This window comes from Tursiops truncatus, unplaced genomic scaffold, assembly GCF_011762595.2.
Source record: "Tursiops truncatus isolate mTurTru1 unplaced genomic scaffold, mTurTru1.mat.Y mat_scaffold_11_arrow_ctg1_1, whole genome shotgun sequence".
Lineage (NCBI taxonomy): Eukaryota > Metazoa > Chordata > Mammalia > Artiodactyla > Delphinidae > Tursiops > Tursiops truncatus.
Genome location: NW_022983160.1, coordinates 102,499 through 118,412, shown reverse-complemented (window position 1 = coordinate 118,412; position 15,914 = coordinate 102,499). Strand labels below are relative to the sequence as shown.

General features: G+C 45.0%; 1 protein-coding gene across 1 annotated transcript; it reads left to right on the top strand.

Moving 5' to 3' along the window:
• The first annotated feature begins 135 nt into the window (after nucleotides 1-135).
• Nucleotides 136-15,220, top strand: LOC117310682 (uncharacterized). The gene is given in 5 exon segments (XM_073799797.1): nucleotides 136-181; nucleotides 283-491; nucleotides 493-596; nucleotides 14,685-14,800; nucleotides 14,904-15,220. Coding segments are annotated over 5 exon segments (792 nt in total).
• Nucleotides 15,221-15,914: the final 694 nt, after the last annotated feature.

Below are 15,914 nucleotides of genomic sequence, written 5' to 3'. Positions count from 1 at the left end.
GAAGGTCATGCAAATAGGGTCCTTCCTGCTGCTGATATAAAGCAGCCCCAGCCCTGACCCTGCAGCTCTGGGAGAGGAGCTCCAGCCCCGGATTTCCACGTGCTCCCATTCGGGGTTCAGGACAGAACACTCACCATGGACTTTGGACTGAGCTGGGTTGTCCTTGTGGCTATTTTACAAGGTAATTTATGGAGAGCAGAGATACTGAGATGTGAGTGGATATAAGTGAGGGAATCAGTGGATGTGGACAGTCTCCTGACCAGGATGTCTCTGTGTTTGCAGGTGTCCAGTGTGAGATGCAGCTGGTGGAGTCTGGGGAAGGCTTGGTGCAGCCTGGGGGGTCTCTGCGACTCTCCTGTGCAGCCTCTGGATTCACCTTCAGTAGCTATGCCATGGGCTGGGTCCGCCAGGCTCCAGGGAAGGGGCTGGAGTGGATCTCAGCTATTAGTAGTAGTGGTGGTAACACAAACTATGCAGACGCTGTGAAGGGCCCGATTCACCATCTCCAGAGACAACTCCAAGAACACGCTGTATCTGCAAATGAACAGCCTGAGATCTGAGGACACGGCCGTGTATTACTGTGCGAAAGATACACAGTGAGGGGAAGTCAGTGTGAGCCCAGACACAAACCTCCTTGCAGGGAGACAGGAGGGGGGATGCAGGGGGCAGTCAGGACATACCTGCTGTGTGTTTCAGCCCAGGAGCAGGTGCAGATGGTAGTTAAGGGCTGCTTTCCTCTAAGGGTCTGGGGTTTCCTCTCCATATAGCAGTTTTCCCCTGGGAACCTCTCTGTACTCATCCATGGTTCTTGACTTACACATTCAGTCTCTCAATTACAAAGACTTTTCGAAATAGGAGAATAAGTGACATATATGAAAGGCAGAGACTCAAAGTTATATATTCAGGTTTTCCCTTGTCTAACTCTTGTCTAATAGACCCGTTTCAAAACTATCCCAACAGGTGTATAAAGAGTTAAACAGATTCTTCCTTCCTCATTGTGATATCTCAGCCCTGCCCTACTGTAGACAGCTGTCCCTGCCAGGATGCTGGCTGTTGACTTGCTGCTAACCTCTTGCATGAGAAGCATAAGTGCGCTGAGCAGCCCCGGATCCTCAGGGGGTCGCTGGGAAAGATGCCAGTTAGAGGACGTGGGTGGGGGTGTTTTTCTACATGTGCGCCTTGCTATATAGAATCCCTATATGCTTATATAAGACCTGCATCCTCTTCTACTGCGCAGTTTATTTTATGTCAAATATTCATCATCAAAGCTATTACCAATAGGAAAATATTTAGTTGGTAGGAAGGTTACAGTCAGGTGGATAATAACATGAATTTTCAGAAGCTGCTGAGAACAAGTCTATTCTCCTTTCTTCACCACAGCATCTTACGTGAGCACTAAAATGAAGGAAAATCACTCAGGTTCTCATTCCACGAAGAGTCCTGCAGACCTACAGGCAGGCCCACCTCTGTCCAGGAACCTTTGCAGGGGAGGCCAGGTCCAGGGTGGAGAAGCCCAGGCCTCGACGGGAGGTCTCCCTGTGTCCTGATGTGTGCTCTCCAGCACATCACGTGCCAATTCCAGGCTGCAGTTTAGCTTCACATCTGTAGGATTCAAGTAAATCGTTACCTACATCACATGCTTGGTGTGCATATGTAGAAACAAAATAATAAAAGAGGCCCTGAGTGTTGGCGCCCAGGGTAGGGCACCCGAAAATATGCCTCAAAGTGACTTAAGACAGAGCCAGTGCAGAGGGACATTCTGACCTTCCTCCCTGTCACCCTGAAGCCAGAAATAAACCTCCCATGTGAAAGGTGTCCTCTCTGTACCTGGTGGTGGAAGTGAAATGGTCCTTTACGCATATCTTCTGCCTGCCTTTTTCTGTGCCAAATTTTACCCTAAGAGTAAGTTAACTCAGAGAAGTGAGAAAATCTAGAAAGGAACGATGTGGCCAACAAAACGAAGTAATAATAGTTTAGTCATTAAGCAAATCAAGGACCTTTAGTTCCTCCTCAAGGGCTATAGATAATATTCTTGTCCATGTCTCATGAGCCGTCTTATAGATACTGAAACTCCCACCAGGAGGAAGAAGTTAACTCCATGATGACCAGACTGTAGCCATGACATAAGCTGCCACAATTGCAAGAACTGGCCTCAAAGAAACGGGAACAAACCGACCCTGGACCTGAAGATTAACTCTACTTAAAACAATCAAGAGGAGGCTGATCAGACCACCACATGACCAACTGCAAGACGACTGTCACAGCTGACTCTGCCGTTTCTGCCCGTAGCCCCTCCTTCCGCCTGTAAAAGTGTTTTCCCATAGATTCTCCGTGCAGGATGGCCTTTGGAGAGAACTCTCTCCCGCACCCGCCGGTTTAGGCAGCCAAAATAAAGCAAACTTTCCTTTCTACCAACTTTGCCTCTTTATTGGCTTTTCAGCACCGAGCAGCCAGACCCTGCTTTCCATTGCAGAGGGACACTCTTATCACCAGGGGTGGGAATTCAGGCCTGGAACCTTTATGAACAAACCTTGTTCTTTCTTTAATGCACTAGCCACCCCCATACTCTGCTTAGGTTCTTCACTAATTGAGCACCAAAAGCATACATTTCCTCCTTCTACCATTCCTCACAAATATTGCATCTTTGTCTAAACATATAAAGCTGCCTGCTTTGGTCCCTTCTGGGTCCATTTCTATGGCACGTCCATGCCTATGGTTAAAATGGTTTTCTTTTCTCCTGTTATTCTGTCTTTGTTAGTTTTATTATCAGTCCAGCCTCAGGAACTCAGGAGGGGCAGAGGAGGAGAATTCCCTCCTGACAAATCCAAGTTCGCTCTTCGCTTCAGCCTCACGCTGTACAACCTCTTAGGAACCTCAGTCCTCACGGCCACTGTCACTCTGCTGACATCACCTTGCCAGGTGTGTTCTTCTGGCATCTCTTTTCTGCATTTCCATCTCACCATTCGCTTTTCTTCAAATCGGTGTGACATTTCAGTGTCCATTGTCTGGATGTACACAGTTTATTAGTCATTCCCTATGAAAGGACATTTTGATTTTTACCAAATTTCAGCAGATATCAATAAAGCTAACTAAGCATCGTGGGCAGCGTTTTCTCTGGACTAAAGTCTTACTGTCTTTCAGATACATACAAAGGAGCACTACTGCTGAAATATAGAAACGGGTATGTTTAGTTTTGCAGGAATCCCCCAAATGTCTCCCAAGGTGCACCCCGTTCTGCATCCCCACCACCTGTGAATGGACCACCTGCTGCTTCACATCCTGCAGGTGTTTAAGGTTCTCAGAGTCCTGATCTGATCCACTCTGGTAAGTTTTCAGGGATATGTCCTTGTTCGGATTGGCACTTCCCTGTGACATATGTTCTCCCACAGCCTTATTTGCAAACACTTTGTCTTATTGGTCAGGTGTCTGTTAAGTATTTTAGCCCATTTTTAATCCTTTTGTTTCTTTCTTATGTTGAGTTTAAGGCTTCTTGGTACATATTAGATAACAATCAGATATACTAGATATGTCTTTTGCAGATATTTTCTGCCAATTTCTAGTTTGCCTCTGGGTAAATTTTAAATGTATTTTTTTTGCTTCTCAATTATTACTTGTTGTGTTTCTATTACAATGAAAAGTGAAGTTAAACTTTCACTTCCTAAGCCATGGGAACTTCATGTGGGAACATGCCACAGTACACTCAAAGGCCTCTTTCAGATACCACAAGGAGGGAATGAAAACAGAGGCGGGACTTCTTCAGAGATGCTCTTCTGGAAAAGTAGAAATGTACCAACGTACCCTCCTTCCTGTGTTGCTGGTGAGAACTGTGCTGCGTGTCCACAGAGACACAGATCCTTGATGAGAGAGTGAGATTTCATCAGTTAGAGTGACGGTTTCCTAACAATAAATTTTACCCGTGACGGATCTGAGTTTATCTATGATTGTAACGTGAGTGATTCAATGTATTTAGCAATGGTTGAAAACAAAATCAATACCTTGAATTATTATTATTAATTTTAATTTATGTTGCCCCAGAGAAGAGTTTGACAATTACAATTTCAGTAACACACTTCCATTACTTTGACTTATACTTCTTAAATTTTAGATACCTTGTTGTTTCATAATAAATGTTTCATCTACATCCCTCACATTTGAAGCTGGATTCCAAGTGGACCTAGAAGATGTAATGTGAGGATAGCGAATGTCTCTACAGTCAGTAACATCTAAGACAACTAATTTAATATCACATGAGGGTTGCTGTTTCCAAGTATACTTCCTGCTGCTTCTTTTCTCAATGATTCCAACAAACATACTAAATGACCTAAACCATCTGTCCTCAATGTTCCTGAAGTCCACACCTCATTCTGAGCTTATATTCTCAAGATTTTATAAGGGAAAACACAGAGACCATCAGAAGGACCTGTCTACGTGGCCCCATGAACCCACCACCATCAGCTCTTCTCCCTCCCATCACAATGTTCAGGCCCTCTTGCTGTGAACATCACTGGTAAACTGCAAACAAGATGACTGAAATCTCCCCACTTCATTTCCCATCACCCACTGGGCATCTGTAATGGATATTCCCTCCAGCATTACCATATGATCTGGTCTCCAGACATAATTCCCTCCAATTTTCTCCACAAAGGAAAAATAACTTTTTTTAGTTCTTGTGAACTAACACATTTTTCCTAGGGATAAATCGACCCTAACAACACATCCCCACCCACTGAAACATAAAGACACCTGCTATATATCCTTATGTTAACATGAATTTGGCTGGATCTCCTCTAATCCACCATCTCAAGAAGGGCAGGTCAGATGCTGGGGCATCTGTACAAATGCAGGCCCTTCTTCCACCTGCTGAGTAATGGGCCCACCTGGTTCGAGGTTTTAGATGCCATCCCTTCCGCTTCCCTACCCCACAGCGTATCAGCTCAATTTTCAGGTCCTGACAACAGGGTCCAGATTTGTCCTGTGATTCTTGCCCATATCACTGTGATTGGCTCTCCTATTATCGACACTCAAGCAGGCAGATTCTTTAGTATTTAATTTACTCTGCAAATATTATTGGAAAGCTAGAAGAAGTATCGTACTGTGTTCATGAAAGAGTATGGAGTAAATATCTTCTCACAGACGGCAGGCTCGAAATCAGTCAGTGTACAGGTGAAATCACTGGGCTGAGGGAGAGCTGACCTGCCCCAGACCCACAGGTGTGACCTCTCAGGGCAGGAGTGGAGCCAGGGCTACATGTACCGGGTGTCAGTCAGAGATGGGGACTCACATTGGTCTTTCTGGTTCCCAGGAGAAGTAACATCACTGATGACACTCAAGTCAACATTCAGCACCCCTGGCAACCCCACTATAAATTTCAGACATACCATTACCATCGTGATCCCAATTTACATCCTTGCAGACTGAAATGCAGATGGTGAGGCCACATCCTCAGTGCCCACAGCGAGATGCGATGGAGCTGTGCTCTGCTCTCCAGCACCATTTACTTATATGACCTCAGGCACAGTCCCAGGACTCACTGACCCAGGGACTCGGGAGAGCTGCTCTCAGGTGGACTTTTCAAGGGAACCTGCTTCCTGAGGTGGGACTTTCCTATGACCATGACACCTCATACTCTGCAAGCCATTCACTGTGAAGGTTTACTTCCAAGAATCATGCATGTTCTCTCACCCAGCACATTGGGAACTGTGTTCCGTGAGCTCCAATGTCACTGGCTGTGACAGGGAGAGTAAAAATGAACACTTCTAGAAGGAGTGAGTCTGTGCACTGTGACCAGGTCACCTGCCCAGCATGTTGGGAGTCCTGAGGAGCTTCCAGGAGCTTGTCTGTTCTTAGACCTTGCTAGCCCTGGGATTCCTCAACGTCCACCCACAAGGAAGGAGCCCTGAAGCTCGCGGTGTTCCTACAGACACACAGTTGTGCACAGGAAACACGCAGGTCAGGCTACTGGTCATGTCAGCAGTGCTGGGATCCATGACCATCTCAGCAAGAATGACTACCTTGTCCACAAAATACACTGTGTGTTTAGTTGTTAAGAGTAAATCCACCTCCAGAGCAACTCTTGATAATATTTAAACTGTTTCAGGTGAAGAAATGTTTCACCCAAATTAAGGGAAACACGGAGTCCGTTGTGAATTATGATAAACATTCAATTTTACCTGACTGTGTCTGAATTCAATGTCATTATTACATGTATGGTTTGTCTCAAGTACTTGCGCATCCAGGATATAAACATGAGGTAATGCAGAAAGGAAAAAGCAAGAGTCTGCGTCTGACATCTTGGAGGACCCAGAATGTGTGATGGTATTTATGTGAAATGTATGCCTCCAACGGGACTAAAGTCTATCCCCAAACCTGCCGTTAATCCTTGAGCACAAGCTGACTTCCTGACTATCCCTTCAGCATCATTTCATTCCTGGACACAGAGCCCCCAGGCACAGGGAGGGGACCCCAGGTGGGGGGCTGAGTTCTCTGAGGGCACAGTCAGCACCCTCCTCAGGTGGAGTCCCAGAGACTGGGACCATCCCTTCACTACTTTCCGATTTTTATAGACTGGTCCCTCCCGTATGCAAACATCCCCTTATGTCACAAGGTAAAAACAAAGTACCAGTTCACTTAAATTCGGGGTTCTCCTCATGATTGAATAGATTTTCTGGGCTTCATGAATCCCATCTGCAAGAAGATGAAATCCACTGTGGTTCTTCCTCTTCCTGGTGTCAGCTCCCAGAGGTGAGTGTCTCAGGAATTCAGACGTGAACACATGGGGAAGGCTGCATCTGAGCCCATGAGTCACCGTTGTTCTCATCTGTCCACAGGTGTCCTGTCCCAGGGTGCAGCTGCAGGAGTCCGGGACCCAGCCTGGTGAAGCCCTCACAGAACCCTCTCCCTCACCTGCACTGTCTCTGGATTCTCATTAAGCAGCTATGCTGTAACCTGGGTCCGGCAGGCTCCAGGAAAGGGGCTGGAGTGGTTTGGTGTGATGGGTAGTAGTGGAAGCGCATATTATAACCCAACTCTTAAGTCCCGGCTCAGCATCACCAGGGACACCTCCAAGAGCCAAGTCTACTTATCGCTGAGCAGCCTTGACAACTGAGGACACAGCCCTGTATTACTGTGCGAAAGACACAGTGAGGGGAAGTCAGTGTGAGCCCAGACACAAACCTCCCTGCACGGATGCCCGTTACCACCAGGGGTCGCACAGGACCCACCAAGTACAGGGCTGCGACCTGCAGCAGGTGCAAATATGGGCTGGGAGGGAATTCTTGTTAGAACCTGTGCTTTCCTCTTCCTGCCCAGGACCTCTACCAGAGACTCTGTTCTGTATCCTAATGTTTCATTGCTGTGGATTATGAAGTGTCTAAAAAATTTTGTGTGCATGTACATATTTGCTTTTTATTTTTATTATAGTTGTGTATATATATTCATATGCACAGACAAATATAATACTCAAGAATTAAGGTTGTTTATCATTTCTTTATCTTTTTCTCAAAGGAGTTCAAGAAAACCCTGTGGCTCACCATAAAGTTCAATTTCAGCCTGAAGTTCGTGAAACTTGTAAATATCCTGAGAGTGCACATGAGACTTTTAAACAGTATTAATTGTTGTTTTGCTTTTGTAGATGAGGAAGGAAGAGACACACCGTCCTGCTTTCAGGCAACCTGCACAAGCATTCTGAAGTCTGCAGCAGGCAGTGCTACAGACTCTAACGCCAGAGTGCTCCACTACTGCACGTGCAATTATCCTCGTTACTCACAGATTCCATAACTGCAAATTCACCTACTTCTAGCTTTTATGAGCACCCCAAAATAAATACTGTCATTTTGTGGTCATTCACGGACATTAAGAATGTGGCCGGTTGTTTGAATCAGGCAAGACACATGCGCGTACACACACACACACACACACACACACACACACACATTTTCCCAGCTGAGGTCAGTCAAGGTGATGCTCTCTTTTCTTGTTTCAACTCCCGTCATGTAATTGAGAACTTTCTGGGGTCAAATTAGTGCCATGCTTTTCACATTTCTGTGATTCTTGGCGATTGTTTAAAGTAGTCCCAGGCATAGGGCTGAGGAACAGTCTAGTGTCCCTACGCACAAATGGCTGTGAGTGGACTTAGGGAAAATGTACATGAGACATCAGCTTCATTCAGTCATGAGTTATATGGCCATGGGTGGTAAAATGATACTCATGTCTCCAATATGCAGCTCACCCAAAACCTGAAGACAAAACTCGCTGCTGCATATGGGATGCAGCCTTGGAAACTTGCCTTAATTCCAAATACAGCCTGGCAAGTGGGGGCTTATGGTCAAAAAGCCGGTGGGGTGGAGTGCACTCGAAATTATGAACAGAAGAATTAGAAGCCAAGGGGATTCTGGTTACATAGACTCAAAAGGATTCTTGCTAAAGGGAGACCAGCGTGGTCAGATACCATGTGGGTGATGGAGTGTTGAAGGATTTGATCAAATATTGACGGTGATCAGACTTCAAGGGTAGGGGATCCTCATTATTCTCACTTAGCAGGGCTCTTGACAAAACCTGGCCATACACATATAAACACAGAAGCCCACAGGTCAAGACTAGTTGAGAAGAGAATTGCAAGGAGCCTCTTGGCTAAGGGGTTGTCAGGGGTCTTTGTCACACTTAAGAAGAGGAATAATAAACATACAAGTAAACCAGGGATGCACACAGACACACAGAGAAAAGACCATCTGAGGACTCATTGAGAAGACGTCCATCTGCAAGAAAAGGAGAAAGGCCTGAGAAGGACCCAAACCTGCTGACACCGTGACGTTAGACTTCTTGCCTCCAGGTCTGAGAGGAATCCATTGCTGTTGTTTAATCCACCCAGTCTGTTATTCTGTAATGGCCACACTAGCCAACGGGTACACCTATAATATAGACGCAGATAGACATATATGGAAATGTAAGTATCGTATTGGAAAAGAAACATCACCCATTCTTCAGAGGTGACATGAAGCGGTGTCCACCCTGGATCTCAGCCAGCACCCTCCTCCACAGCCCTAGAGAAGGACCAGCCGTGACCATCTTTATATGGAATCATGCTTCCCACCTGCACATCACACCCAGGCTCAAGGGGAAAGCACAGCACCTGTGCTACTCAGAGTCAGGGTTCTCATCTTCACTGACATAACTCTCTGAAAGTCAAAGCATTGATCAAAATGAACATGAAAATCTTCTGGTCATTCCTCCTCTTGCGGGCATCCCTCAGCTGTGAGCATCTCCTGGGTCTGAGGAAGGTGGAGTTATGGGTGACATCTCTGAACTGGGGTGTCTCCTTGTTTCCGCTTCGCCAGGTGTCGTGTCCCAGGTGCTGGTGCAGGAATCGGGCCCAGGACTATTGAAGACCTTCTCCCTTACCCGCTCAGTCTCTGGCTTCTCCATCACAAACAGTGCTGGCTGCTGGGACTGGATCCCTCAGCCCCCAGGGAAAGCGCTGAGGAGACTGGGGTGCTTTGGTTTTGGGAATAGCACAAAACACAGGCTGTCTCTCCACCTCCAGAGACAGCTCACAAATTCAGTTTTCCCTGCAGCTCAGCTCCGTGATGACCTAGGACACAGCCCTGTGTTAATGTCCCAGGAGGCCCAGTTAGAACTCCGGGTGAGTCCAGACACGACCCTCCCTGCAGGGGCCGCTCCAACCACCAGTGGGCGATCAGGGTCATCAGGAAACAAGAGGACCCATTTCAGGGCAGGTGCAGAGGATGTCACGGAGGCATTTTCTCTCAGAAGCTGTGGTTTCTCCACTGGATCATTGCCGCCCTTGAAAGCCTCATCCACAACGATTCCAGGGAACTTTCTTGTCTCTAAACTTGAGACTTTTTCATGGAGTCAGGCTTGTCTGTCTTTCCCCATCTATCTTAGGAAGAGCTGCACAGAAATATTTCTCCAAGAGACCTTTATTTGAAGGTTAGGTCACTACTTTCTGTTAATAGTTGTCAAGTGTTTAATCGTTTAATCACATAAATAATTTTTACTGTTGAACTTTAAATCTGCTTTCCACCATCAGATGGATTTCCAATTCTTCTCATCCTGACAATCTCTCCAGTCCTGTCTGATGCAATGCCTTTCACTTGAATAGAATGAGTCATGTTGATATTCGGAAATTGATGTCCATGCAGCAACTGCAGGCATTTTCTCCTCAGAGAACATTTTGAAATGTCGGGACACAGGCTGGGCTGTAACATGTAGGCTGTGTTGCCTGCACCTTGTTATCTAGTGTGGAGATTGATAATAGAAATTTAGATAAAATAGAAAGATAGATAAAAGGGAACAGAAACAGGTATATAATCATCGTATGAAAAATAACCATAAAAAACTGACTACATAACCCTTTTTTAGGGAGTGGTAAAGGCTCGAAGCTGTAAGATGATACAAGCACCTGTATGAAGTTATTTGAATAAACATAAATATTCAAACAAATTTGGTAAATACTTTTCCAGCGCACTCCTCAATCCCATGGTGAGTGTCTGGTTTTCTCTCTAAGAAATTGACAAATATATTCCAATTGGCGGCCACTGGCATCCTTCCAGCAAGCGGATGAGGGCCTTTTGCTCTACATCTTCCCCAGTATTTAAATTTTTTTTATTTTGTGCTTTCACTGTTGTAATAAGTGAGTAGCAGTATCTCGTCATGGTGTTATTTTATGTTTCCTTAATGAAGAATCTTGTTAAAACCTTTATCTGTTCTTTGCGGAAGTATCTTCAGATCACTGGCACAGGGTTCATTATTTTTACTTTTTGTTACTGTTGTTGAGCTGTGAATTTGCTGTATATTCATGATACAAGTCCTTTATAAATATGATATTAGAGAGCACATACTCCAAGTCTGTGCCTAATTCCCTTCTCAGTGAAGTTATTGTTACTGTTGCTGTTGTTGTTTTCAGGACAGAATTTTTAATGGGTACAGAAAAATTACAAATTTATTTTATGAATGATGTTTGAGATATTATTACTAAAGATTCATCATGAAACTCAAAGACACCCATAATTTCTGCCACGTCCCTACACCAGGCCACTTCAGGGATGGAGGGTTAAGTGCACCTTCTTGAAGGGAGGATGACCATGATGAGGTACCTGAAGTTATTCCTTAAGGGAGATTTATCCTACCTTCCCCATTAGATATATTTATTCAATCTCTTTATATAAGTATGAATCAAGATACTTGTTTCAGAACTTGTGTTAAGGTTATATACTAAGGCATTTTCTTTGCTTCTGTAATTGTGACCACTTGTCAGCCATGAGGAGCTCTTTCAGATTGTCTCCTGTATCCTCTTTACAGGCACCCATCCATTGGTGTGAACACTTCCTTACTTTCTGGTGCCACAAGAATCTGCAGGATAAGCATGTGTATTCTCTTCTGTGGCCCTGGAATGAGCCAGGCCTCACATGAGTCGTGGATCCTTTTCTGGAGAATAGCATTAGCAACCAGAAGGGTGGGTATTAGGACACTAATGCTGGTGTCCTGTCCACTGGCGGCATTACCTCTAGACCGATAAGCTAATAGACCTTGGAAATATGTCTGTGTGCTCTACCCCACGTATACACACACACGTCTGCAACTAGCTCTGTATCTTACCTTCTGACCTGTGTGAAGGTAAAAGTGAGATCATTCTTACATCTCCGATCCTAGTGCAACATCACTTGGGGAAATCCAGCCTTTCCCCCTTGCTTCTCTGTTACTTTCCATCCAACAGTGAGATGCCTGGCTCCACCGATGCCATCCAGCTACTAATTGTTCAATTCCACATGCACAGTAGTAACAGAATTCTTAGCCGGATTCCTGATGAAAATACCGTTATCCACCGGGTTCTAGTGCTTACGTGCAGTGCTTACAACTTAGCCTTAGACACCACACATTTCCAAGTCACTTGGGTCAAAACCTATTTTTCCACCTTCTTCGGACATGTTAATTGTTAATGTTAATTGTTTACATGTTAATGTTACATGTTAATGTAAATGTTTACGTGTTGTTAACATGTTGATTAACATGTTAATATGTTAATTCAAAAATTCACTAAAATATTAGGTATCATCTATACAGTGTGCATCGTTCCATCCTTGAGTCTCTGACTTATAGATGAAATTTATATTTATATTCAATAAGGTTCACTCTTTCTCCTATTACTATATATATTTTGACAAGTTCATAGTGCAATGTTTCCACCACCGCAATTTCATAGAGAAGAATTTCACTATCCTTTAATATTGCCCATGTTTCACATATCAAACATCTTCTCCCCAATTCCTGCTAAATGCTCATCTGCTTGCTTTATATATAGACTGAAGTTTTCCCAAATGTGAAATAGGTGAAATCGAAAGTTTTCACACCGAATTCTTAAATAACAATATGCATTTAGGATTCCCTCATGTCCTTTCGTGGTATAATAGTTTAATATTTAAATTGCTGAATACAATTCCACAACATGGATACATCACGCATTGTTTATGTACCAATTTATGGAAGAACGTATTTGTGCCTTGCATTTTTTCTCAGTTGTAAATGAAGAGACCACAAAAATTCATGGGCAGTCGATGATGGAGATATAAGTTTCAACTCAGTTATGTAAATATTACAAGCATGACTTCTGGGGTCTTACATTAAGCTCTGTCTAGGTGTGTGAGTGACTGCACAGAGAATGGGCTCTGATGCAGAGACCACTCAGCTGACCCAGGCATCGTGCTGAAAGGATGTCAGAGCCCAAGCAATGTCCACACGAGGTGGACCCAACGCCCAGCCCTCAGACCTGGCTGAGCCCCAGCCTACAGTCAGGGTCACCCTCCCTTATACGTGAGTGTGCATCACAAGAGCAGGTACTGCAGGTGAACTTGAGCCTCTCACAGCGATCCTGCATGGGGCAGGGTGGGCTTCTCCTCCAGCCCCTCCCTAAGCAGAGACAGTGAACAAAATAAAGAGCTGCTGTCAGTGTAAACTGTCAGGAGTTGTGGCAGGGTTTTGTGCAAGAGTCAGCACCTGGAACATTCTTATTCATTTCCGCCTGCGATCCTATTCCATATGTGGTAAGTATATGGCACAGTGGGACTGGATGAGGGGACAAAGGTCATACTGTGAGCGGAGATGCTATGAAACAGTGCAGATCCAAGTCCAGGGCCAAGGTCCTCCCCAGGATGCAGGAGGACCTAACAGCTCAGGCAGGAATCCTGGGCTGTCCCAGGTAGGAAGACACACCTGTGTGGGTAGAGGTAACACCATCTGACTCACACTTTAGCAGGACCACGCTGACACTGGCGAGGTAGTTACTTAGGAGACGTTGGGACACTATTACACCCTAACCACACTTGACCTCAAAGCATCCATTTCTAGTTTAATCTTGTAGTAGTTTTTATTCCATTCAGCAGCCTATGACAGGATTAACAACCTTAGTCTTTGTTATTCTGTGAGCACTTGTCTCTCTCCAAGATTTAAATTTGCTGCTGTCTTCGTTCTATAATTATCTGATAAATTGGTGAGATTTTGAAAATGTGCAACTTGCCCCATTTTGAGGCTGTTTTAAGAACACTAAATAAGAAGCATTTTCTCAGCTTCACATCTCTCTGCGTCTCCAAGACGAGTATCAGCTTTATTGTAACAACCAGACACTGGAAAGGGTTCCAATATCACACATCAGCTTAATAAATAAGCCAATCATGCTATGATCATTCTTGAAATGCAACCTGTTATTAAAACCAAGGATTCTTGATGCACACAAAAACATGAGAGTATTCACAAATATTTATGCTGAGTAAAATAAGCCATAATAATAAATATATATATATATATTTGTTTTGAACTTATGTTATGTTCCGATTTTTATAAATTCTAGAAAATGAAAAGTAACCTGAAGGAACAAGGGAAGATCAACGGTGATGTGGGGACAGGATGGAAGATAAGAAGGGACAGAAAGGTGGAAACCCAGAAACTACTGAAAATAATGAGAGGAATTGATTTGTTCTCTCCTGATAATGCTGACTGCTCCGTCAGTATTCATCACAGTGTTCATTCTGAGTGTGTGCGCTTTGTTACATGTCAAGAACCTCATTAAAGTAATTACAAATGAAGAAATGCATGACATGGGAGGGAAGGAGTGAAGGGAAGATACTGAAACATAAGAGACTCTTGAAAATACTTCTCATCAGCCCTGACCCCCTCCATATGTTTTAGGTAAACACGAGAAGAGAGCAAAGTCATCATGACTTCATTACAGGAGGGGGATCTGGAAACCTCACCCGGGAAACTCCAAATCTGTCCTCTAGTAGGTTCCAGGGAGCAGCCTGGCCCAGAGCTCAGGAACAGATGCTGGATCTAACGGTCACCCCATGTTTCTCCTTGGACACTACACACACCCTCCATTCCTCTGGGTGTAGTTTACACCTCTAATATGAGGGTAACAATGACAGCTACATCACGGGATGTGAGTGCATATGTAAGATGATATATGGGTCCTAAGGGTTTACTCTGGAACAATCACACAATGAAAGTTATATTTCCCAGTTGCTATCAACACCACAAAATCCAAGACTCTCACACCTGCTCTGAGACCCTGCCCTTTCTGAGGACATTCAACGACATAGCCCCTTATATACTAGAAGGTCATGCAAATAGGGTCCTTCCTCTGCTGATATAAAGCAGCCCCAGCCCTGACATTGCAGCTCTGGGAGAGGAGCTCCAGCCCGGGATTCCCACGTGCTCCCATTCGGGGTTCAGGACAGAACACTCACCATGGACTTTGGGCTGAGCTGGGTTGTCCTTGTGGCTATTTTACAAGGTAATTTATGGAGAGCAAGAGACACTGAGGATGTGAGTGGATGTGAGTGAGGGAATCAGTGGATGTGTGACAGTCTCCTGACAGGATGTCTCTGTGTTTGCAGGTGTCCAGTGTGAGGTGCAGCTGGTGGAGTCTGGGGGAGGCTTGGTGCAGCCTGGGGGGTCTCTGCGCCTCTCCTGTGCAGCCTCTGGATTCACCTTCAGTAGCTATGCCATGAGCTGGGTCCGCCAGGCTCCAGGGAAGGGGCTGGAGTGGATCTCAGCTATTAGTAGTAGTGGTGGTAACACAAACTATGCAGACTCTGTGAAGGGCCGATTCACCATCTCCAGAGACAACTCCAAGAACACGCTGTATCTGCAAATGAACAGCCTGAGATCTGAGGACACGGCCGTGTATTACTGTGCGAAAGATACACAGTGAGGGGAAGTCAGTGTGAGCCCAGACACAAACCTCCTCGCAGGGAGACAGGAGGGGGGATGCAGGGGGCACTCAGGACATACAACTGCTGTGTGTTTCAGCCCCAGGAGCAGGTGCAGATGGTAGTTAAGGGCTGCTTTCCTCTAAGGGTCTGGGGTTTCCTCTCCATATAGCAGTTTTCCCTGGGGAACCTCTCTGTACTCATCCGTGGTTCTTCAGTTACACATTCAGTCTCTCAATTACAAAGACTTTTCGAAATAGGAGAATAAGTGACATATATGAAAGGCAGAGACTCAAAGTTATATATTCAGGATTTCCCTTGTCTAAATCTTGTCTAAACTGACCCGTTTCAAAACTATTCCAGCTGATGTGTAAAGAGTTAAACATACTCTTCCTTCCTCATTGTGGTATCTCAGCCCTGCCCTACTGTAGACAGCTGTCCCTGCCGGGATGTTGCCTGTTGACTTGCTGCTAACCTCTTGCATGAGAAGCATAAGTGCGCCGAGCAGCCCCGGATCCTCAGGGGGTCGCTGGGAAAGATGCCAGTTAGAGGGACGTGGGTGGGGGTGTTTCTACATGTGCGCCTTGCTATATAGAATCCCTATATGCTTATATAAGACCTGCATCCTGTTCTAGTGAGCAGTTTATTTTATGTCAAATATTCATCATCAAAGCTATTACCAATAGACATATATGT